We start from the raw sequence: 23354 nt of genomic DNA, 5'->3' as shown, positions 1-23354 counted from the left end.
TGTGACTTCTCTACAGGGAAGATGATGTGACTTCTCTATAGGGAAGATGATGTGACTTCTCTATAGGGAAGATGATGTGACTTCTCTATAGGGAAGATGATGTGACTTCTCTATAGGGAAGATGATGTGACTTCTCTACAGGGAAGATGATGTGACTTCTCTACAGGGAAGATGATGTGACTTCTCTACAGGGAAGATGATGTGACTTCTCTATAGGGAAGATGATGTGACTTCTCTATAGGGAAGATGATGTGACTTCTCTATAGAGAAGATGATGTGACTTCTCTATATGGAAGATGATGTGACTTCTCTATAGGGAAGATGATGTGACTTCTCTACAGGGAAGATGATGTGACTTCTCTACAGGGAAGATGATGTGACTTCTCTACAGGGAAGATGATGTGACTTCTCTATAGGGAAGATGATGTGACTTCTCTATAGGGAAGATGATGTGACTTCTCTATAGGGAAGATGATGTGACTTCTCTATAGGGAAGATGATGTGACTTCTCTATAGGGAAGATGATGTGACTTCTCTATATGGAAGATAATATGACTTCTCTATATGGAAGATGATGTGACTTCTCTATAGGGAAGATGATGTGACTTCTTTATGTGGAAGATGATGTGACTTCTCTATACAGTATGGAAGATGATGTGACTTCTCTATAGGGAAGATGATGTGACTTCTCTACAGGGAAGATGATGTGACTTCTCTATAGGGAAGATGATGTGACTTCTCTACAGGGAAGATGATGTGACTTCTCTACAGGGAAGATGATGTGACTTCTCTATAGGGAAGATGATGTGACTTCTCTATAGAGAAGATGATGTGACTTCTCTATATGGAAGATGATGTGACTTCTCTATAGGGAAGATGATGTGACTTCTCTACAGGGAAGATGATGTGACTTCTCTATAGAGAAGATGTGACTTCTCTACAGGGAAGATGATGTGACTTCTCTACAGGGAAGATGATGTGACTTCTCTATAGGGAAGATGATGTGACTTCTCTACAGGGAAGATGATGTGACTTCTCTACAGGGAAGATGATGTGACTTCTCTATAGGGAAGATGGTGTGACTTCTCTATAGAGAAGATGATGTGACTTCTCTATATGGAAGATGATGTGACTTCTCTATAGGGAAGATGATGTGACTTCTCTACAGGGAAGATGATGTGACTTCTCTACAGGGAAGATGATGTGACTTCTCTATAGAGAAGATGTGACTTCTCTATAGGGAAGATGATGTGACTTCTCTATAGAGAAGATGATGTGACTTCTCTATATGGAAGATGATGTGACTTCTCTATAGGGAAGATGATGTGACTTGTCTACAGGGAAGATGATGTGACTTCTCTATAGAGAAGATGATGTGACTTCTCTATAGGGAAGATGATATGACTTCTCTATAGGGAAGATGATATGACTTCTCTATATGGAAGATGATGTGACTTCTCTACAGGGAAGATGATGTGACTTCTCTACAGGGAAGATGATGTGACTTCTCTATATGGAAGATGATGTGACTTCTCTATAGGGAAGATGATGTGACTTCTCTATAGGGAAGATGATGTGACTTCTCTATATGGAAGATGATGTGACTTCTCTATAGGGAAGATGATGTGACTTCTTTATGTGGAAGATGATGTGACTTCTCTATAGGGAAGATTATGTGACTTCTCTATACAGTATGGAAGATGATGTGACTTCTCTATAGGGAAGATGATGTGACTTCTCTACAGGGAAGATGATGTGACTTCTCTATAGGGAAGATGATGTGACTTCTCTATAGGGAAGATGATGTGACTTCTCTATAGAGAAGATGATGTGACTTCTCTATATGGAAGATGATGTGACTTCTCTATAGGGAAGATGATGTGACTTCTCTACAGGGAAGATGATGTGACTTCTCTACAGGGAAGATGATGTGACTTCTCTACAGGGAAGATGATGTGACTTCTCTATAGGGAAGATGATGTGACTTCTCTATAGGGAAGATGATGTGACTTCTCTATAGGGAAGATTATGTGACTTCTCTATATGGAAGATAATATGACTTCTCTATATGGAAGATGATGTGACTTCTCTATAGGGAAGATGATGTGACTTCTCTATATGGAAGATGATGTGACTTCTCTATAGGGAAGATGATGTGACTTCTCTACAGGGAAGATGATGTGACTTCTCTACAGGGAAGATGATGTGACTTCTCTACAGGGAAGATGATGTGACTTCTCTATAGAGAAGATGTGACTTCTCTATAGGGAAGATGATGTGACTTCTCTATAGAGAAGATGATGTGACTTCTCTATATGGAAGATGATGTGACTTCTCTATATGGAAGATGATGTGACTTCTCTACAGGGAAGATGATGTGACTTCTCTACAGGGAAGATGATGTGACTTCTCTATATGGAAGATGATGTGACTTCTCTATAGGGAAGATGATGTGACTTCTCTATAGGGAAGATGATGTGACTTCTCTATATGGAAGATGATGTGACTTCTCTATAGGGAAGATGATGTGACTTCTTTATGTGGAAGATGATGTGACTTCTCTATAGGGAAGATTATGTGACTTCTCTATACAGTATGGAAGATGATGTGACTTCTCTATAGGGAAGATGATGTGACTTCTCTACAGGGAAGATGATGTGACTTCTCTATAGGGAAGATGATGTGACTTCTCTATAGGGAAGATGATGTGACTTCTCTATAGAGAAGATGATGTGACTTCTCTATATGGAAGATGATGTGACTTCTCTATAGGGAAGATGATGTGACTTCTCTACAGGGAAGATGATGTGACTTCTCTACAGGGAAGATGATGTGACTTCTCTACAGGGAAGATGATGTGACTTCTCTATAGGGAAGATGATGTGACTTCTCTATAGGGAAGATGATGTGACTTCTCTATAGGGAAGATTATGTGACTTCTCTATATGGAAGATAATATGACTTCTCTATAGGGAAGATGATGTGACTTCTCTATAGGGAAGATGATGTGACTTCTCTATATGGAAGATGATGTGACTTCTCTATAGGGAAGATGATGTGACTTCTCTACAGGGAAGATGATGTGACTTCTCTACAGGGAAGATGATGTGACTTCTCTACAGGGAAGATGATGTGACTTCTCTATAGAGAAGATGTGACTTCTCTATAGGGAAGATGATGTGACTTCTCTATAGAGAAGATGATGTGACTTCTCTATATGGAAGATGATGTGACTTCTCTATAGGGAAGATGATGTGACTTGTCTACAGGGAAGATGATGTGACTTCTCTATAGAGAAGATGATGTGACTTCTCTATAGGGAAGATGATATGACTTCTCTATAGGGAAGATGATATGACTTCTCTATATGGAAGATGATGTGACTTCTCTACAGGGAAGATGATGTGACTTCTCTACAGGGAAGATGATGTGACTTCTCTACAGGGAAGATGATGTGACTTCTCTATATGGAAGATGATGTGACTTCTCTATAGGGAAGATGATGTGACTTCTCTATATGGAAGATGATGTGACTTCTCTATAGGGAAGATGATGTGACTTCTTTATGTGGAAGATGATGTGACTTCTCTATAGGGAAGATTATGTGACTTCTCTATACAGTATGGAAGATGATGTGACTTCTCTATAGGGAAGATGATGTGACTTCTCTACAGGGAAGATGATGTGACTTCTCTATAGGGAAGATGATGTGACTTCTCTATAGGGAAGATGATGTGACTTCTCTACAGGGAAGATGATGTGACTTCTCTATAGGGAAGATGATGTGACTTCTCTATATGGAAGATGATGTGACTTCTCTATATGGAAGATAATGTGACTTCTCTATATGGAAGATGATGTGACTTCTCTACAGGGAAGATGATGTGACTTCTCTATAGGGAAGATGATGTGACTTCTCTATAGGGAAGATGATGTGACTTCTCTATAGGGAAGATGATGTGACTTCTCTATAGGGAAGATGATGTGACTTCTCTATATGGAAGATAATGTGACTTCTCTATATGGAAGATGATGTGACTTCTCTACAGGGAAGATGATGTGACTTCTTTACAGGGAAGATGATGTGACTTCTCTATAGGGAAGATGATGTGACTTCTCTATAGGGAAGATGATGTGACTTCTCTATAGAGAAGATGATGTGACTTCTCTATATGGAAGATGATGTGACTTCTCTACAGGGAAGATGATGTGACTTCTCTACAGGGAAGATGATGTGACTTCTCTACAGGGAAGATGATGTGACTTCTCTATAGGGAAGATGATGTGACTTCTCTATAGGGAAGATGATGTGACTTCTCTATAGGGAAGATGATATGACTTCTCTATATGGAAGATGTGACTTCTCTATAGGGAAGATGATGTGACTTCTCTATAGGGAAGATGATGTGACTTCTCTATACAGTATGGAAGATGATGTGACTTCTCTATAGGGAAGATGATATGACTTCTCTACAGGGAAGATGATGTGACTTCTCTATAGTGAAGATGATGTGACTTCTCTACAGGGAAGATGATGTGACTTCTCTACAGGGAAGATGATGTGACTTCTCTATAGAGAAGATGATGTGACTTCTCTATATGGAAGATGATGTGACTTCTCTATAGGGAAGATTATGTGACTTCTCTATACAGTATGGAAGATGATGTGACTTCTCTATAGGGAAGATGATGTGACTTCTCTACAGGGAAGATGATGTGACTTCTCTATAGGGAAGATGATGTGACTTCTCTACAGGGAAGATGATGTGACTTCTCTACAGGGAAGATGATGTGACTTCTCTATATGGAAGATGATGTGACTTCTCTATAGGGAAGATGATGTGACTTCTCTACAGGGAAGATGATGTGACTTCTCTACAGGGAAGATGATGTGACTTCTCTATAGGGAAGATGATGTGACTTCTCTATAGAGAAGATGATGTGACTTCTCTATAGAGAAGATGATGTGACTTCTCTATAGGGAAGATGATGTGACTTCTCTATAGGGAAGATGATGTGACCTCTCTATACGTAAGATGATGTGACTTCTCTATATGGAAGATGATGTGACTTCTCTATAGGGAAGATGATATGACTTCTCTATATGGAAGATGTGACTTCTCTATAGGGAAGATGATGTGACTTCTCTATACAGTATGGAAGATGATGTGACTTCTCTATAGGGAAATTGATGTGACTTCTCTACAGGGAAGATGATGTGACTTCTCTATAGGGAAGATGATGTGACTTCTCTATACAGTATGGAAGATGATGTGACTTCTCTATAGGGAAATTGATGTGACTTCTCTACAGGGAAGATGATGTGACTTCTCTATAGGGAAGATGATGTGATTTCTCTATAGGGGAGATGATGTGACTTCTCTATAGGGAAGATGATGTGACTTCTCTATAGGGAAGATGATGTGACTTCTCTATAGGGAAGATGATGTGACTTCTCTATAGGGAAGATGATGTGACTTCTCTATAGGGAAGATGATGTGACTTGTCTATAGGGAAGATGATGTGACTTGTCTATAGGGAAGATGATGTGACTTGTCTATAGGGAAGATGATGTGACTTGTCTATAGGGAAGATGATGTGACTTGTCTATAGGGAAGATGATGTGACTTCTCTATAGGGAAGATGATGTGACTTCTCTATAGGCGGCACATCATCAAAGCAGAATTGTATAGGAAAGGGTGGTGGTAGCCATTGTGCTCATTGATGGTAAGGAGGAAATCCAAGTCCTGGCACAGCCTTACTGCTGGAAGAGAGGAGGCAACCCATAGCTTGTACATGTCTCCTTCCAATCAGAAAAGCTGTTTTTCTTACTTGCAGATGTGTACATTTCTTCCTTACTTCTTTTTGACAGTTTTAATTTATTTCACTGTTTGTGCTATTTTTTTTCTCAGTCTATGGCAGAGGTTCTTGCTAAAAAAGAAGAGCTTGCTGACCGTCTGGAGAAAGCCAACGAGGAGGCCATAGCCAGTGCTATAGCAGAAGAGGAGCAATTAACCAGAGAGATTGCGGCAGAAGAGAATGACATTGAGATGGACAATGAGAGCGATTTCTCGGTGCGTGCTACTTTATCCTCCATCCATCGTATACTCCACCTTTGGGACCCCGTATCCTACTCGGCCGTGGCATCTCACTCATAAGTACAAGTGATGTGATTGATGAAATAAAATCCATTTGTGTTGCTAGTAGATGATCTTTGTGAGCGCACACTTCAGCCCGTACAAGCAGAATACAGGCTGTCCTACACATCTGCTCCCTGGATTTGATACATTCTGCTTGTAAAAGAAATACACTTACTGACGCCAACATTTATTAAGGCTGTGTGCACACGATGCAGATTTAGTGCAGATTTAGTGCAGATCTGCAGCGTTTTTTTCCGCGCAGAAACGCTGCAGAACTGCACTGTGATTTACAGTACAATGTACATCAACGTGAAAAAAAAAAGCTGTGCACATGGTGCAGAAAAATCCACGCAGATGCGCTGCAGATTTCAAAGAAGTGCATGTCACTTCTTTTGTGCAGTTTTCTGCACTCCTCCATGATAGAAATCTGCAGTGGTAAAATCTGCACAAAAACTGCACAAAATCTGCAACAAAAACTGCATAGAGCACCACAAACACAAATCAGTGTAAAAATGTCCAGAGACTAACACCAAAATCAAATGCAAAAGTTTATTAGTACACAAAAAGACCTACAGACAGGACACATAGTAAGAGTGACAGATCCTCCCACAGAAAAAAACGGCGGTGAGGGAGCATGTGGAACAACCCTGGGAGACAACACTTGATCGTACTCACTAGTAAATAGTAACCATAATACACAGTGGCCGTGTCTCTGATAGCATACCTGAAAATACAGCAGGGTCACACGCGCACTCCCGCCCTCCCCGACGCGCGTTTCGGAAGTAAGAACTTCCTTCCTCAGGGGGAGGGCGGGAGTGCGCGTGTGACCCTGCGAAACGCGCGTCGGGGAGGGCGGGAGTGCGCGTGTGACCCTGCTGTATTTTCAGGTATGCTATCAGAGACACGGCCACTGTGTATTATGGTTACTATTTACTAGTGAGTATGATCATGTGTTGTCTCCCAGGGTTGTTCCACATGCTCCCTCACCGCCGTTTTTTTCTGTGGGAGGATCTGTCACTCTTTTACTATGTGTCCTGTCTGTAGGTCTTTTTGTGTACTAATAAACTTTTGCATTTGATTTTGGTGTTAGTCTCTGGACATTTTTACACTGATTTGTGTTTGTGGTGCTCTCTTTATGGACTTCAGTTTGTCCGTGTACGTCCTGTGATATACTATGGGTTATGTATATACCTATGAAACTTTATATTAATATGATGTCCCATAGTTTTATGTGTCTTCTCGTTTATTATTAACAAAAACTGCAGAAAATCTGCACCTGCGGATTCTGCCAGGAGATGCAGATTTAGTGCAGAAAATTCTGCACCACATTTCCTACATGTGCACATAGCCTAAAGGTTGTCTGGTTTCACAAATGTAAAAACAAAACACTACACACCCCTTGTATACCCCCAATTGAACCCTGCTGCTCCAGTTGTCCATGCCAGTCTTTGTTGACAAGCCGCCAGCAGGTGACCACTGCAGGTAGTCAGTGGCCACGACTGACAGGTGCTGTACAGGATCAGCGGAATATTATAGTATTTGCGGCTTATTTTATTTTGTTTTTCTTTTTTACTTCTGGAAAACCCTTTACGTTGTGTTCATTTGTCACATAGGAAATGGAGGCGGCTGGTAACTGTAATCCTGTAGGACTTCCTTGCGAATGATAACCGTGACTCTATGGTGTGAACAGAGCTTTAATTCACAAGGATTGAATTTTCTGTTTTAGTTGCATTTTGGGCACATGAACCATGACACAGAAACCATTGCAGATAGTAATCCGTTCATAAAAGACTATGTTTAGTGATGAAGCTGATTCCATTCCTGTACATTTCTTCCTATGTTTTAGGCTAGTATGGGCAGTGGAAGCATGTCCTTCAGTGGTATGTCCATGGACTGGAATGAGGTTTTAGCAGATTATGAAGGTATGTAAAGAGTAAAACAGCGTAATGTGTGAATTGTGCTTGCTTCTTGTCGGATTTTGTAGTTTTGAAATGTGGTGGATCAATGTGAAGTTCATGCTCACGGCAAACAAAATAGTGGCCATCGGTCTGTATGGTTAAGGGTTCAAAAAAGGGTTTACTGCAAAAAGAAATTTTATAGTCAGCGTAGGGGATTTGCTCTCATAATCAGTGCCTTTATGATGTAGGTATATATAAATGGGTATAGCTGATGAGGCCGGCTCTCCAAAGCATCAGCGCAGAGGAAGACTAGGAAATCTGTGACCCTGACAATCATTGAATGGTAACTTCGCTCCCATCAGTAATGTTGTCATTTTGTCCCATTCCAATGCCTCGGTCAGAAATAACAGACAAGAAGCAGTGCCTGCACGACAACAAACGGTTACGTGACCCACGACAAGATGCACTCTTAGGAGCAGCGCAGATGATGAAAGTATTTTAGAAAAGCGATTTTGAAGAATAGTACAAATGAAAGGGCACCAAATAGTAGTGGGACGACAAGGCGTCCTGAAAGTGATGATATGGCCCCAACAGAGCCCCGATCTCCACCTCACGAGTCTGTCAGGGAGTACATGAAGAGACAGAAACCTAAATCCATAGAGGATCTGTGGTTAGTTCTCCAAGATGTTAGCAACAACCTCCCTGTCGAGTGTTCCTTCAAAGCTGTGTGCACGTCTACCTGGAAGATTGATTTTTGATGCTGTTTTGAAGACAATGGGCGGTCACAGCAAATATTCTTTTGATTTAGGTTTCTGTTTTGTTTGCTCACTTTTTTATTGAAAAAAATAAACTATTAAGATGTTTTTATGCATTTTTACTTTGATTTTGAGCATTTTTCATATTTAAGTCCCTTTGTTTGTTTGTTTTTTCATTTTGGGGGAGGGTATTATTCAGATTTTGACATAAATGGGATGCAAATGTATTAATTAAATGGGATTATCTTTTAGCGCGTGAGTCTTGGAGACAGAACACGTCTTGGGGTGACATAGTAGAGGAAGAACCCTCTAGGCCACCTGGCCATGGGATCCATATGCATGAAAAACTGTCTTCACCTTCCAGAAAAAGGTTAGCTTGCTATACAGTACCCCAGATGCGCAAAATTTGTTCTCTCTGTTGGCGGTTACAAAATAACTAACATTGTAACCCCTTACTGGCATGCGGTATACATGTACACATGCCAGGCGCAGGTCCTGGGGGGCTGACTCCACGCCATACGCGGCATGTAAGAGCAGAGATCGGAGCAAAGTGAAGCTCTGATCATTGCAGTTAACTCCTTTATACTATTTCTGGGGCGTTCCATGCCCCCATAGACTCCCCAATGGCTTGTCTGCGGGATGCCATTGGTTTGCCATGGCAGTTAGTGGCTTCCTGAAGGCCCACTTGACTGCTATATCAGTACTTCTCTGAAGGCCAGCCACTGAAAGACAAAAGTCCTCATACTTTACTATTTGTTAGTGTGTGTGTGTGTGTGTGTGTGTGTGTGTAAAAATATATATGTACACACATATTAGGGATTCTGTCAGGTAGGCAACGTTTTTAGTCCGACAAGGCAAAGTTTCTTAGCTCCATAAGCCCCGATGGGTCTTTTGCACAAAGCAGCCATGCTTCGGGACAGAGGTAAACACCGCAGGAAAGTACAGCTCATATGGCAAGTCATTACTCTGCCAGGTGTACCTCCAATACCCCAGCAGGTACCATACACCCACACACAGGTCAGCACCAAACCTCTCCAGCCCCCACACTCTGGCAGACTGTCCACCTTTCAATTCTCCTTTTCTTCTCTAGGAGTACAGCTGACCCCCCAGTCACTCCATTCAGAGAGAGGCCTCCAGTTTTCAGCTCCATTTCACATCTTGGTTGGTCGCTCACAAGCCTTAACACACTCGCCTCCTCTTCAATGTCCAGCAGGCTCACAAGCAGCACGCTGAACCCCTTTCTGGGTTCTTATCGAAATGATTTGGTTGATTTGCATCTTCTTGGTCAGTTTTTGTTGCAAAGCCAGTAGGGTCTTTTTTTTTTTTACTGGACATGCTATGCAGGCTCCAGGAGACCCCATCTTGTGTCACTGTAAAGAGAGAAATGGGACTTGCAATCTATTAGACATTTATAACATATTCCTTGGAAATGCCATAAATGTCTAAGATGGGAATACGTCTTTAACCTCTTCACACCATGGCCAGTATTCATTTTTACTTTTGCTGCAATTATGACTGCTAGTCCCTTTGGATAAGTCTCTAAGTTTTCCACATCTTGCCACTCGCATTTTTGCACATTCCTCAAAGGAAAACTGCTCCAGCTCATTCAAGTTAGATGTTTCCTCTGGTGAACCGCAATCTTCTAGTCTGACCACAGATTCTCAGTTGGATTAAGGTCTGGGTTTTGACTAGGCCACTCCAAAACATTTACACGTTTCCCCTTAAACCACTCAAGTGTTGCTTTAGCAGTCGCTTTAGGTCATTGTCTTGTTGGAAGTGAATGTCTGTCCCAGCCTCATATCACTGACCGACTGAAACAGGCTTTGCGCAATAGTATCCCTGTATTTTGCATCGTCCATCTTCCCCTCGACTCACACCATTTTTCCTGTCCCTGCTGCCAAAAATGGTGTTTTTGGGGTGATGATCTGTGTTGGTTTGGCGCCAGACATAGCATTTACCTTGGTGACCAAAAACTTGGTCTCAACTGACCACAGCACCTTCCTCCATACATTTGGGGAGTCTCCCACATGTCTTTTGGGAAACTCAAAACAAGCCTTACAATTTTTGTGTGTAAGTAAAGGTTTTTTTTTCTGCCCACTCTTCCATAAAGGCCACCTCAATGGAGTGTACGCGTTATTGTGGTCATATGGACAGATATTCCAGTCTCTGCTTGGGAACTCTGCAGTTCCCTCAGGGTTACCTTTGGTCTCTGTGCTTCCTCTCTGATTAATGCCCTCCTTGCCCGGGCTGAGAGTTTTGGTGGGCAACCCCCTCTTGGCAGGTTTGTTGTGGTACCATATTCTTTCCATTTGATGATAATGCATGTGATGGTGCTCTGGGGAATCATCAGAGATTAGGATATTTTTTTATAACACAACCCTGGCTTGTTCTTCTCAACAACTTTGCCCCTGACTTGTTTGGAGATCTCCTTGGTCTTCATTGTTTGGTAAGTGCTGCCTCTTGCTTAATGGTGTTGCAGCCTCTGTGGCATTTCAGAAAAGATGTATATATACTGATAGACCATGTGACACTTAGATTATACACAGGGGACTTCCTATCACTAACCATGTGATTTATTAAGGTAAGCTACGTTCACATTTGCGTTGTGCGCCGCTGCGTCGGCGACGCAACGCACAACGCAAATAAAAACGCACCAAAACGCATTAAAAAACGCTGCGTTTTGCGACGCATGCGTCCTTTTTTGCCAAAATTTGGACGCAAGAAAAATGCAACTTGTTGCGTTTTCTGCGCCCGACGCTTGCGGCAAAAAAAACGCATGCGTCGCACAATGCAGCACAACGCATGTCCATGCGTCCCCCATGTTAAATATAGGGGTGCATGACGCATGCGTCGCCGCTGCGTCGCCCGACGCAAACACGCAAAACGCTAATGTGAACGTAGCCGTAGTTGCTTGCACCAGAAATTTTTAGGGGTTCATCGCAAAAGAGGTGAATACATGTTAATTTTTAGTTATGTGATCCCATGCACTTAATTTATCCCTATATTTTTCTCACTTCACCAACTTAGGCTATTTAGGGCTGATTTTGTTGCAAATCGGATTATAAAAATATTAACACTCAGGTTATAGTATGATAAAATAGGTAAAAAGCCAAGGAGGTGAATACTTTCGCAACTGTGTGTATCTATTTGTCAGGGGTGGTTGTGCATTCTAGATGGGAATTTATTCTTTGTAGGGGGCTTTTCGTCAGTCCGCTCCCAGGCTATAGATCACAATTGTCTTTTTGTAGGACAATTGCTGAATCCAAAAAGAAGCATGAAGAGAAACAACGAAAAGCACAACAGCTGAGAGAGAAGCTGCAGGAAGAGAAAGCTCTTAAGGTTCAGAAACTTCTGGAAAGGGTGAGTAGAGATTTGTTTCCAGGTAAAAAAAAAAAAGATAATTTTTTTTTTTTGCAGAAGTGTGGCCCATGGTGTAGACTGGAGTACAGTCCTTGTTTTGTGCAATCTGACCTTTTGATGCGCTTTTTGCATGTGGACTAGAGGACCAAAGGTTTTATTACACTTCTCACTCCATGTGATCGCACCACCTAGGCCGCAAATCATTTACTGTTTTGCCTGATTTGTCCTTTTCCGGGGAGAAACACATGAGGTCATTGAATCAAGAACTGTGTTTTACTGTCACTTCCATAACACTTATCCATCATAAAACTAGCCATTCATCAAGCAAGACCTTTGAGTTAAGCCAAACTGGTTTGCTTACTTTGCTACCACAGTTTTCCCAGAATCATAACTTGGCATTTTGATTGCTTGCTCCATAGCTACATACTGTATTTTTAAAAAAATATAAGATGCACTTTTTAGTAAGAAAAAACCTTGGTAAAATGTGTCTGCATCTTTTAGTTCAGAGGCAGGTTCTCATGATGTACACACTGACACAGCGTCCTTCCCGATCACTCAGGGAACTATGCATCACTGATGAGTCTATCAGGTCACATGCCTGGAAGGAGCTTTAACCCCTTAATGACCGCCAATACGTCTATTTACGGACCTGAGATATAAGAGAATCGCATCCCCACACAGGTACACTATAGCTGACAACTTGCTGCATCAGCCACGATCAGTGTTGGCACCGTCCATATCTCTTTAACACATTGATGCTGTTAATCATATAAATGGTTAACAGAGTGTGGGGGCTTCCCATCGGCTCCCTGAGATCATGATTGTGTGGTCCTGATATTCACCATGGCAATTCACGGCCAAATAACGGCTTAAAGAGTCTTCCGGCTGTAGCGGCCTGTTCAGAACGACCTTTAGCAACATTTAGGTGGTAAAAGTAAACTTTTTCATTCCTGGCAATGTCAAAATTATTTTCCTATTTTCTGCTGTCTAAATCTGTGTGCGGCTCATAGAAACATGTTTTTTAGAGTCTAATAAATACAGTATTTAAAAATGGTTTACCTCTTTGGATCTGTTATCTTATCAGTGATCATTTCTGTTTTCAATTCTTCCGGCATTTGCAGAAGACGGCAGATCTTGTTCCGATCATGGAGCGCCATGCACGGACTGGCCGCTGGTCTCCTGGCCCGAGGGTGACAGCCTCATAACAATACATGAAGCTGTCATGGTCTGGTTGGGAGACCCCCTGGCCAGTCAGTGCATTGTGCTCCGTGATCAGGCTGAGATCCATGAGCTTTCTCCTTATAGGCTGGAGTCTTCTCCCCGGGCTTATCTGTGTCAGTTCGGTAAATGATTTTGGTCCCGTTACTCCCTCCTTTTTCTCCGGATATTCTAATTTTTCTGTATATTATTAAGTTTCCTTTTTCATCATTAACTACTTACTGTGTAATTGTATCCGCTTTTTTTTCCCTAATTGAATATAAATTTTGCATTTTTTTTAAATTCTGATGGAGATTTTTGTGTTCTAGGAAAAGGATGTGCGAAAGTGGAAGGAGGAATTACTGGAGCAGAGGCGCAAAATGATGGACGAGAAGCTGCTTCATGCAGAATTTAAGCGGGAAGTCCAGTTACAAGCCATAGTGAAGAAGGCTCAGGAGGAGGAGGCCAAGGTATACTTTTTGGACAGGGTAGTAACGGGTCGCAAAAAATAACACGATAAACAGCCAAATGTAGCTTCCACTCTCCAAAACGAACAATCTCCACTAGATAAGAGGCGTGGATAGTGACTGGTGTGCATGTTCATCCGGGGACCCAAAGCCTCTACATCCGACATAAAACCACAAGATTCTGATGAGATCATTTAAAGCTGCTTTCTAACGCCTTTAAACCTAAAATCTAAACAGAGTATTCTCAATTTTAGCATGTCCACCATCCTAGCTACAGAGATCTGGGAGATCAGCTTTATTTAAGCTTTATAAACAACCATAGGAATGGGAGGAATTGATCAATCCAATGAATGAATTTGGCACAACCTTAGGCTGCCTGGTTGCAAGCGTGAAAAAAATGCACTTTACTCCTATAGTGTAAATTAAAGTAAATCTGTCGGACTGCACAAGGCCACACCTTTTTTTTTGCTAAGCTCCACCCACTTTTCAAAATGTTTGCCTAGCTGGCATAAAAGCCGCATATAGTTGTTCACAAATTTGCGTCTTTAACACACAAAAAAAAAACGGGCAGAAAAATGCTTATAGAATCTGCCTCTACGTTGTTTGTGCCTCCTCTATTTTAGTGGTTTAATTGCTTTCTTACCATCTATTCCGTAAAGTAATACATTGACTTCATTGTGATCTTATGGGTCAGTTGGTCTGAACAAGCGAGACTGCAGTGTAAAGCAGGGGCGAGTGTAAAGCAATGGCAATATCGTGGCTGTATGGTGAAACATGAGATTGATTTCAGAATGCAGCTAAAGGTTACTGATCACAGCTTATTGGAATAGTTAGAGAGCAGCCGTAACTGCCGAAGATCCAGAGCAGATCAGTCCTATCCATAAAAGAGCTAACAATTAAAGACATTGAATATTTTCTTGTAAGTCAAGATACCTTTAATTTATAGGTTTTTTTGTGCATTTTAGGCTGTTTAGAGGTTAAGTATCACTTCTGAATTTGCTTAAATTTACAGGTAAATGAAATTGCCTTCATCAATACATTAGAAGCTCAAAACAAGCGCCATGATGTCCTAGCTAAGCTGAAGGAGTATGAGCAGAGACTCAATGAGCTGCAGGAAGAACGGCAGCGTCGACAAGAGGAGAAGCAAGCTCGTGATGAAGCTGTGCAGGTAAAAACGGTCTTAAAAACAGAAAACTCCCATCCTTAGATTACAATTGGCCAGGTTTACCGTGGTTGATTTTTGGCACAAAATTCCTGCCTTTTATGCTCAGGAACGTAAACGAGTGCTAGAAGCTGAACGCCAGGCTCGTGTTGAGGAGCTGTTGATGAAGAGGAAAGAGCAAGAAGCTCGAATAGAGATGCAAAGGCAAGAAAAGGAGCGAGCACGAGAGGATGCAGCCAGGGAAAGAGCCAGGTAGGTTCAATGGAGCTGTGTGTTCTTACCCTAAACATTGCTCTTCATCTTCACTCCCTGGAGAAAGCTTATAAATCACCACTGCACATTCTCTGACATACAGTTGTTTTTATAATTCATGATTATTTTATATCTTTAGGTTTTATTTTACCTAAAGACCCAAAAAGAGCACAGCGAGGTCAAAAATACTCTGTTGTAAAGAAGTCACAGTAAATAAGCAAGTGCTAGTCAAAAAATGAAAAAAGTACAGGGTATTTAGTGAATACGTTTTTTTGCAAAAAAAATATATTAGGCTGCTCCACCAATCGCCAAGGTATACCCATATAGAGCAGTCCTATCTAATGTATATAATCCCTATCTGATGTATTTAAAAACCTGATCATCTGTATAGTACCTGTGTAAGCAGGGTTCAGAGAGAAAATATCCATGTGGACATGCTGGATGGAACAGCTTCAGTGCAAATGGCCCACAGAGGAGTGGTGGACTCCCCAGTCTTGTAGAAACAAGAGAACAATTATAGAACCAAAAACACATGGGCTACTTGCACAGTGAACAAGTAGAAACCTGTTCACACCACCAAGAAACTTGAAGACACAAAAAGAGCACAGCGAGGTCAAAAATACTCTTGTAAAGAAGTCACAGTAAATAAGCAAGTGCTAGTCAAAAAATGAAAAAACATGGATGGACATGCTGGATGGAACAGCTTCAGTGCAAATGGCCCACAGAGGAGTGGTGGACTGTTCTCTAGTTTCTACAAGACTGGGGAGTCCACCACTCCTCTGTGGGCCATTTGCACTGAAGCTGTTCACATGGATATTTTCTCCCTGAACCCTGCTTATACAGGTACTATACAGATTATCAGGTTTTTAAATACATCAGATAGGGATTATATACATTAGGACTGCTCTATTATGGGTATACCTTGGCGATTGGTGGAGCAGCTTAATATACATTTTTTCTGCAAAAAAACATATTAACTAAATACCCTGTACTTTTTTCATTTTTTGACTAGCACTTGCTTATTCACTGTGACTTCTTTACAACAGAGTATTTTTGACCTCGCTGTGCTCTTTTTGTGTCTTCAAGTTTCTTGGTGGTGTGAACAGGTTTCTACAGACTTGTTCACTGTGCAAGTAGCCCATGTGTTTTTGATTTTATTTTACCCAAGTAGTAACTATTGTTTTTATATGGATGCATTTAAATATGCTGCTCATATACTTATTAGTGCAGTAGATTAGTCCAGTGACCTAACTAAATAGGTCTAAACTTTAGGATCCACTCTTAAGTATTACGGAGCATCTCAAGTCTAGTGGTGTGTCATTAGTACAGATGCACAGACTCAGACTAGCAGTGTCAGACTGGGGTGCCATAGTGTCCACAGCTAGAAATTACTTTAGGGGCCCACACTGCAACTAGAAACAAATATTTTTTCAGCATTATTCCCTTAGAGTGGAGTGTTGACGGGTAAAGTACAGATGGCTTCCGCACATCCTTGGTGCCCACACCATAACTGTGATGTACAATTACGGTGGTTGTATTAAAGGGTTTCACGGGTGAAAACATATTATTGTTCGATGGGTGTCTGACCACATGGACACACCAGTTGGAAAAATGGGGAACTTTTATCCCCTGACATGTTGGATCCCTGACTGCAGCACCACTCATTCTCTATGGGGCTGTCGAAAAAAGCCTAGCGGGGCACTCAGCAACGTCATAGGGAATAAATGGAGTGGTGGTCATACAGTAATATCACATACAAGGGACAAGTACTATCTGAACATGACAGGACCGCATATTAGCGTCACTGCATTACCAATGCTGATCATTAACTAAAGCCGCAGTTCTAACACTAATATTACTACCAGTGACAGTTATACATAGGAGCTCTATAGACCGTATATAAGGCACAGTGTAAGTGCTCATGTAAATTCAGTGATCACCATTGACAGTCATACATAGGAGCTCTCTAGACAATTTATAACGCATAGTGTAAGTGTTCATGTAAATCCAGTGATCACCAGTGGCAGTTACACATAGGAGCTCTGTAGACAGTATATAAGGCATAGTGTAAGTGTTCATGTAAATCCAGTGACAGTTATACATAGGAGCTCTGTAGACAGTATATAAGCCAATATTGTAGGTGATCATGTAAATCCAGTGATCACCAGTGACATTTATACATAGGACAGTATATAGTGAAAGTGTTTTGCTAAATCCAGTGACTCATCCATGAGGTCTCTAATTGAAGTTATTAATTTTTGCCTTTTTTTTTTTTTTTTTTTTTTTTACATCCAGTGCAGATTGCTATCACTTCTTCCAGGCATTACTTGTATCTACAGAATGTAGTGCATACACATCTATGGCTATTCGCTTCTAGGGCACCCTCCCAATTATTTTTTTCCCACTTCTACACTGCGCCATGTGAAGAAGGAAAGTGCCACAGTGCTGCCCTGTACAATAAGCATACCTCTTTTTTGTTTTCCCCACAGTAACAATATCCACAAAAATAAAATATTTTACATTAGTGATGTTCCTCTTTGTGATCCCCTCACGGTGTGATCCCCTCACAGTATCAATGTTCTTTTCTGTGGCCCCTTACAATAGTAAAATTCCTCTTTGTGCCCCCATACAGTAATAATGTCTGTCTTTTTGCTCTAACATATCAGTAGTCCCGTTCCCAAATAGCACCCAAACAGTAGTAATGTACAGCTTTTGGCCCCATATATTTATTAATTAATGTATGAGGAAACAGGTTGGCATTGTTAATGAATGGGGCCACAATGATGACATTATAAATGTTCCCATTGTAGCACCATGCATTAATAAAGTCCTCCCTTGTGGCCCTGTACAGTAATAATGTTCCCCAATAGTCACCATACAGTAATAATGTCCCTCATTCTGGCCTCCATAAAGAATAATGTCCCCCATTCTGTTCCCAGTATAGTGATATGTTCCTCATTCTATCCCCAATATAATAATAATGTCACCCTCTGTGGCCCCCATACAATAATAATATCCCTCAATTTGATCCCAATATAGTAATGATGTCCCTCATACACTACAATGTCTCCCTGTGTGGCCCTCATACAGTATATTGTTCCCCTCTGTGGCCCCCATAAAGTATGATTTTCCCCTTCTGTGTCTTTGTTCTCTGTAGTATAATGTCTCTTTGTGTGGCTTCTATACAGTATACTGTCCCCCCATTCTGACCCCTTACTGTATATACAGTGATATGTCGTCCTCTGTGGTAACCATGCAGTATAATACCCCCATTTTGGACCTTATTCAGTATAATATCCCCCTTTGTGGCTTCCATACAGTATAATGTCCCACTCTGTGGCACACTTTACATGGCAAAAAACAAAACCATTTCTCTCACCTGTTGCCATGTTTCGGCCCCTGTTGCTGGTCTCTGATAGGCTAATGGCATGTACAGGTATTGCGGCACATTGAGCTGTTTGTTTTCTGCTATAGTTTTCAGGTTAAAATAGAGCAGACACCAGTAGGTTGCCCGATACTCTGGCTTCGGAGACCATCAGGTCCCCCAGTGAGCCCATCTGAACCCTTAGATTAGTGATATTTGCACTATATCAACTTCCATCAACTTCCCTTTAATTGTAGTCATGCATATCTCATTGGGTGAGTTTCATTAAGGGAGATTATACTCCCTATAAAGTTTCCTGTTGTAAGGGGGACATGACTTCAACATAAAGGACCAGTGGATTAATGCTCAATTGGTAGTGAGTAGTGATGAGCGAGTATACTCGTTGCTCGAGATTTTCCGAGCATGCTCGGGGAGTCTACCGAGTATTTGTAAGTGCTCGGAGATTCTGTTTTAGTTGACGCAGCTGCATGATTTACATCTGCTAGCCAGGCTGAGTACATGTGGGGGTTGCCTGGTTGCTAGGGAATTCCCACATGTACTTATGCTGGCTAACAGATGTAAATCATTGAGCTGCGGCGATAAAAACTAAATCTCCGAGCACTAAAAATACTCGGGAGGACACCTGTGCGTGCTCGGGAAATCTCGAGTAACGAGTATACTCTCTCATCACTAGTAGTGAGATGAGGGAGCGAGGAAGAGGCCCATAAGTAAAGAAAGAAGCAGATTTTTCTGATAAGATGTATTACAAAGATTTTTTTGACTTTGCAATATATCTTGCACTGTTGATTTATGCAAAGTTTCCTGAGCAGGCACCCATTGAACACTTGCCAGGCAGCCATTGGACACTGGCAGGCAGGCACCCATTGGACACTGGTAGGCAGGCAACCATTGGACACTGGCTGGCAGGCAACCATTGGACACTGGCAGGCAAGCAACCATTGGACACTGGCAGGCAGGCAGCCATTGAACACTGGCAGGCAGGCAACCATTGGACACTGGCAGGCAGGCAACCATTGGACACTGGCAGGCAGGCAACCATTGGACACTGGCAGGCAGGCAACCGTTGGACACTGGAAGGCTGGCAACTGTTGGACACTGGCAGGCTGGCAACTGTTGGACACTGGCAGGCTGGCAACTGTTGGACACTGGCAGGCAGGCAACTGTTGGGCACTGGCAGGCAGGCAGCTGTTGGACACTGGCAGGCAGGCAGCCATTGGACACAGGCAGGCAGCCATTGGACACAGGCAGGCAGCCATTGGACACAGGCAGGCAGCCATTGGACACAGGCAGGCAGCCATTGGACACAGGCAGGCAGCCATTGGACACAGGCAGGCAGCCACTGGACACTGGCAGGCAGCCATTGGACACTGGCAGGCAGGCAACCGTTGGACACTGGCAGGCAGACAACCGTTGGACACTGGCAGGCAGGCAGGCAACTGTTGGACACTGGCAGGCAGGCAACTGTTGGACACTGGCAGGCAGGCAGCCATTGGACACAGGCAGGCAGCCATTGGACACAGGCAGGCAGCCATTGGACACAGGCAGGCAGCCATTGGACACAGGCAGGAAGCCATTGGACACAGGCAGGAAGCCATTGGACACAGGCAGGCAGCCATTGGACACAGGCAGGCAGCCATTGGACACTGGCAGGCAGCCATTGGACACTGGCAGGCAGGCAACCGTTGGACACTGGCAGGCAGACAACCGTTGGACACTGGCAGGCAGGCAGGCAACTGTTGGACACTGGTAGGCAGGCAACCATTGGATACTGGCAGGCAGCCATTGGACACTGGTTTACTACATTAATATGTACTCTAGAAGCAGATTTAATTTGTGAGGCATAAAAGCCACAGAACCATGCTTTTACATAGGTTTTGTGTAAAAAGGACAACTACGCTATAAGTGCTTGCATGGCTCCCAATGTACGTCTGCTGGCAATGAAGTTTCACTTCAAGGTGACCGCGCACTGAAGTATTGTGTGGAGCGCTTTGGTATCCAGATTACTATTAGGACTCAGACCTTCAGAGCGATGTTTGGATTGTGTGGAAAATGTGACGTCTTCTAGCAATAAATATAACATTAGATCACTGATTTACAAGCTCATAAATCATTTTGCAGGCAGAGTGTAGATAATTTATAAATTGTAGAATAATTGTTGAACTGTTTCTGATGACTGCGATATTGATTTATTACATTAGCAGCATTTGTAGTGGTTTTCCATGTGCACAGTTTAACTTTAGTGTATATTTTTGTTTGGCGAAGTCAAGATGAAAAGTGCTTCATTGGAGATTTAGGTATAAGAGCTTTAGAGTTATGGATTAATAACTTACCCATCACTCAATAGACACATGATGCAATCTGTTTGCTCGCAGTGTACTCGCCAGGGAATTTCTACTTCTAAGGATTTGCCTGTTTTCTCTACAAGAAACATGGCTTCTTTGCTTAGAAGAGCACACAATTAGTTCTGTCAAGCCTGCCTTAGCATAAAGCAATACATCATATCTAATATGGCACCATGGGAGGTACCTGACCCATGCCAGCCTTTGTATTATAATGTCATGTGCCTGAACCATTCATATTGTGAAAATCCAAGGTTTTGTGTGATAAAGCCTCACCTTTAATATAATCTACTAGCTGAAGAGCCTGGCGTTGCCTGGGCATAGTAAATATCTGTGGTTAGTTATAGCACCTCACTTCTCTTATTTTCCCATCACGCCTCTCATTTTCCCCCTCACATCTTTCATTTTCCCCTCACATCTCTCATTTTATCCCTCACACCTCTCATTTTCCCCCTCACTCCTCTCATTTTCCCCCTCACTCCTCTCATTCCCCCCTAACACTTGTCATTTCGATCTCACATCTGTCATTTTCCGATAACTCCACTATTTTCCCTCACTCCTCTCATTTTACACTCACACCTTTTCATTTTCACCTCACACCTCTCATTTTCACCTCACACCTCTTATTTTCACCTCACACCTCTCATTTTCACCTCACACCTCTCATTTTCACCTCACACCTCTCATTTTCACCTCACACCTCTCATTTTCCCCTCAGTATATACCTGTATGTCATCTCCCTTATATATAGTATACACCTGTATGTCAACTCCTGTATATAATATATACCTGTATGTCATCTCCCCTGTATATAGAATATACCTGTATGTCATCTCCCCTGTAAATAGTATATACCTGCTGTATGTCATCTCCTCCTGTATATTGTATATACCTGTGTCATCTCCTCCTGTATATAGTATATACCTGTGTCATCTCCTCCTGTATATAGTATATACCTGTATGTCATCTCCTGTATATAGTATATACCTGTATGTCATCTCCTCCTGTATATTGTATATACCTGTGTCATCTCCTCCTGTATATAGTATATACCTGTGTCATCTCCTCCTGTATATAGTATATACCTGTGTCAACTCCTCCTGTATATAGTATATACCTGTATGTCATCTCCTGTATATAGTATATACCTGTATGTCATCTCCCCTGTATATAGTATATACCTGCTGTATGTCATCTCCTCTATATACCTATGTATCATCTCTTTTATATAGTATATACCTGTATATCATCTCCTCTTATATAGCATATACCTGTGTGTCATCTGCTCCTGTATATAGTATATATCTGTATGTCATCTCCTCGTGTATTAGACCGCGTTCACACGTTATTTGGTCAGTATTTTTACCTCAGTATTTGTAAGCTAAATTGGCAGCCTGATAAATCCCCAGCCAACAGGAAGCCCTCCCCCTGGCAGTATATATTAGCTCACACATACACATTATAGACAGGTCATGTGACTGACAGCTGCCGTATTTCCTATATGGTGCATTTGTTGCTCTTGTAGTTTGTCTGCTTATTAATCAGATTTCAATTTTTGAAGGATAATACCAGACCTGTGTGTGTTTTAGCGCGAGTTTCATGTCAAGTTGTGTGTGGCGACATGCATGTAGCGACTTTTGTGAGATGAGTTTTGTGTGGCGACATGCGTGTAGCAACTTTTTAGGTGTCGAGTTAATGTGACAGGTTACTGTAGCAAGTTGTGTGTAGCAAGTTTTGCGCATGGTGAGTTTTGCGCGTAGCGAGTTTTGCTCGTGGCGAGTTTTGTGTGGTGCGTTTTGAGTAGGTGCAAGTTTTGTGTGAGGCAACTTTTGCATGTGGCAATTTTTCCATGTGTGCAAGTTTTGCGTGTGACGAGTTTTCCATGAGGTGAGTTTTGCACGTGTGGCGAGTTTTGCGTGAGCCTAGTTTTGCATGTGGCGAATTTTGTGCGTGGCGAGTTTTGAGTGGCGACTTTTGTGTTTCGACCTTTATGTGGCGAGTTTGTGTATGTGTGGTAAAATGTGTGCTGAGGGTGGTATATGTGTAAAAGCACATGGTAGTGTGTGGCGCATTTTGTGTGTGTGTTCATATCCCTGTGTGTGGTAAGTATCCCATGTCGGGGCCCCACCTTAGCAACTGTACGGTATATACTCTTTGGCGCCATCGCTCTCATTCTTAAAGTCCCCCTTGTTCACATCTGGCAGCTGTCAATTTGCCTCCAACACTTTTCCTTTCACTTTTTCTCTATTATGTAGATAGAGGCAAAATTGTTTGAATTGGAACGCGCGGGGTTAAAATTTTGCCTCACAACATAGCCTATGACGCTCTCGGGGTCCAGACGTGTAACTGTGCAAAATTTTGTGGCTGCAGCTGCGACGGTGCAGATGCCAATCCCGGAG

At 42.1% G+C, this 23354-nt stretch overlaps 1 protein-coding gene across 2 annotated transcripts in view; it reads left to right on the top strand.

Moving 5' to 3' along the window:
- The window catches only part of SCAPER (S-phase cyclin A associated protein in the ER), a 419051-nt gene that overhangs the window by 116108 nt on the left and 279589 nt on the right, over positions 1-23354 (top strand). For both annotated transcript variants that reach the window (XM_069765538.1, XM_069765539.1), the window contains exons 10-16: positions 5913-6074; positions 7987-8062; positions 9046-9163; positions 12042-12153; positions 13680-13820; positions 14830-14985; positions 15089-15231. In XM_069765538.1, coding sequence (XP_069621639.1) covers positions 5913-6074; positions 7987-8062; positions 9046-9163; positions 12042-12153; positions 13680-13820; positions 14830-14985; positions 15089-15231 — 908 coding nt within the window. The remainder of the gene's footprint in view (positions 1-5912; positions 6075-7986; positions 8063-9045; positions 9164-12041; positions 12154-13679; positions 13821-14829; positions 14986-15088; positions 15232-23354) is intronic.

Source organism: Ranitomeya imitator, chromosome 4 (assembly GCF_032444005.1).
Source record: "Ranitomeya imitator isolate aRanImi1 chromosome 4, aRanImi1.pri, whole genome shotgun sequence".
Classification (NCBI taxonomy): domain Eukaryota; kingdom Metazoa; phylum Chordata; class Amphibia; order Anura; family Dendrobatidae; genus Ranitomeya; species Ranitomeya imitator.
Note: the sequence above shows the minus strand (reverse complement) of the source record. Positions and strands in the feature narration are given on the sequence as shown.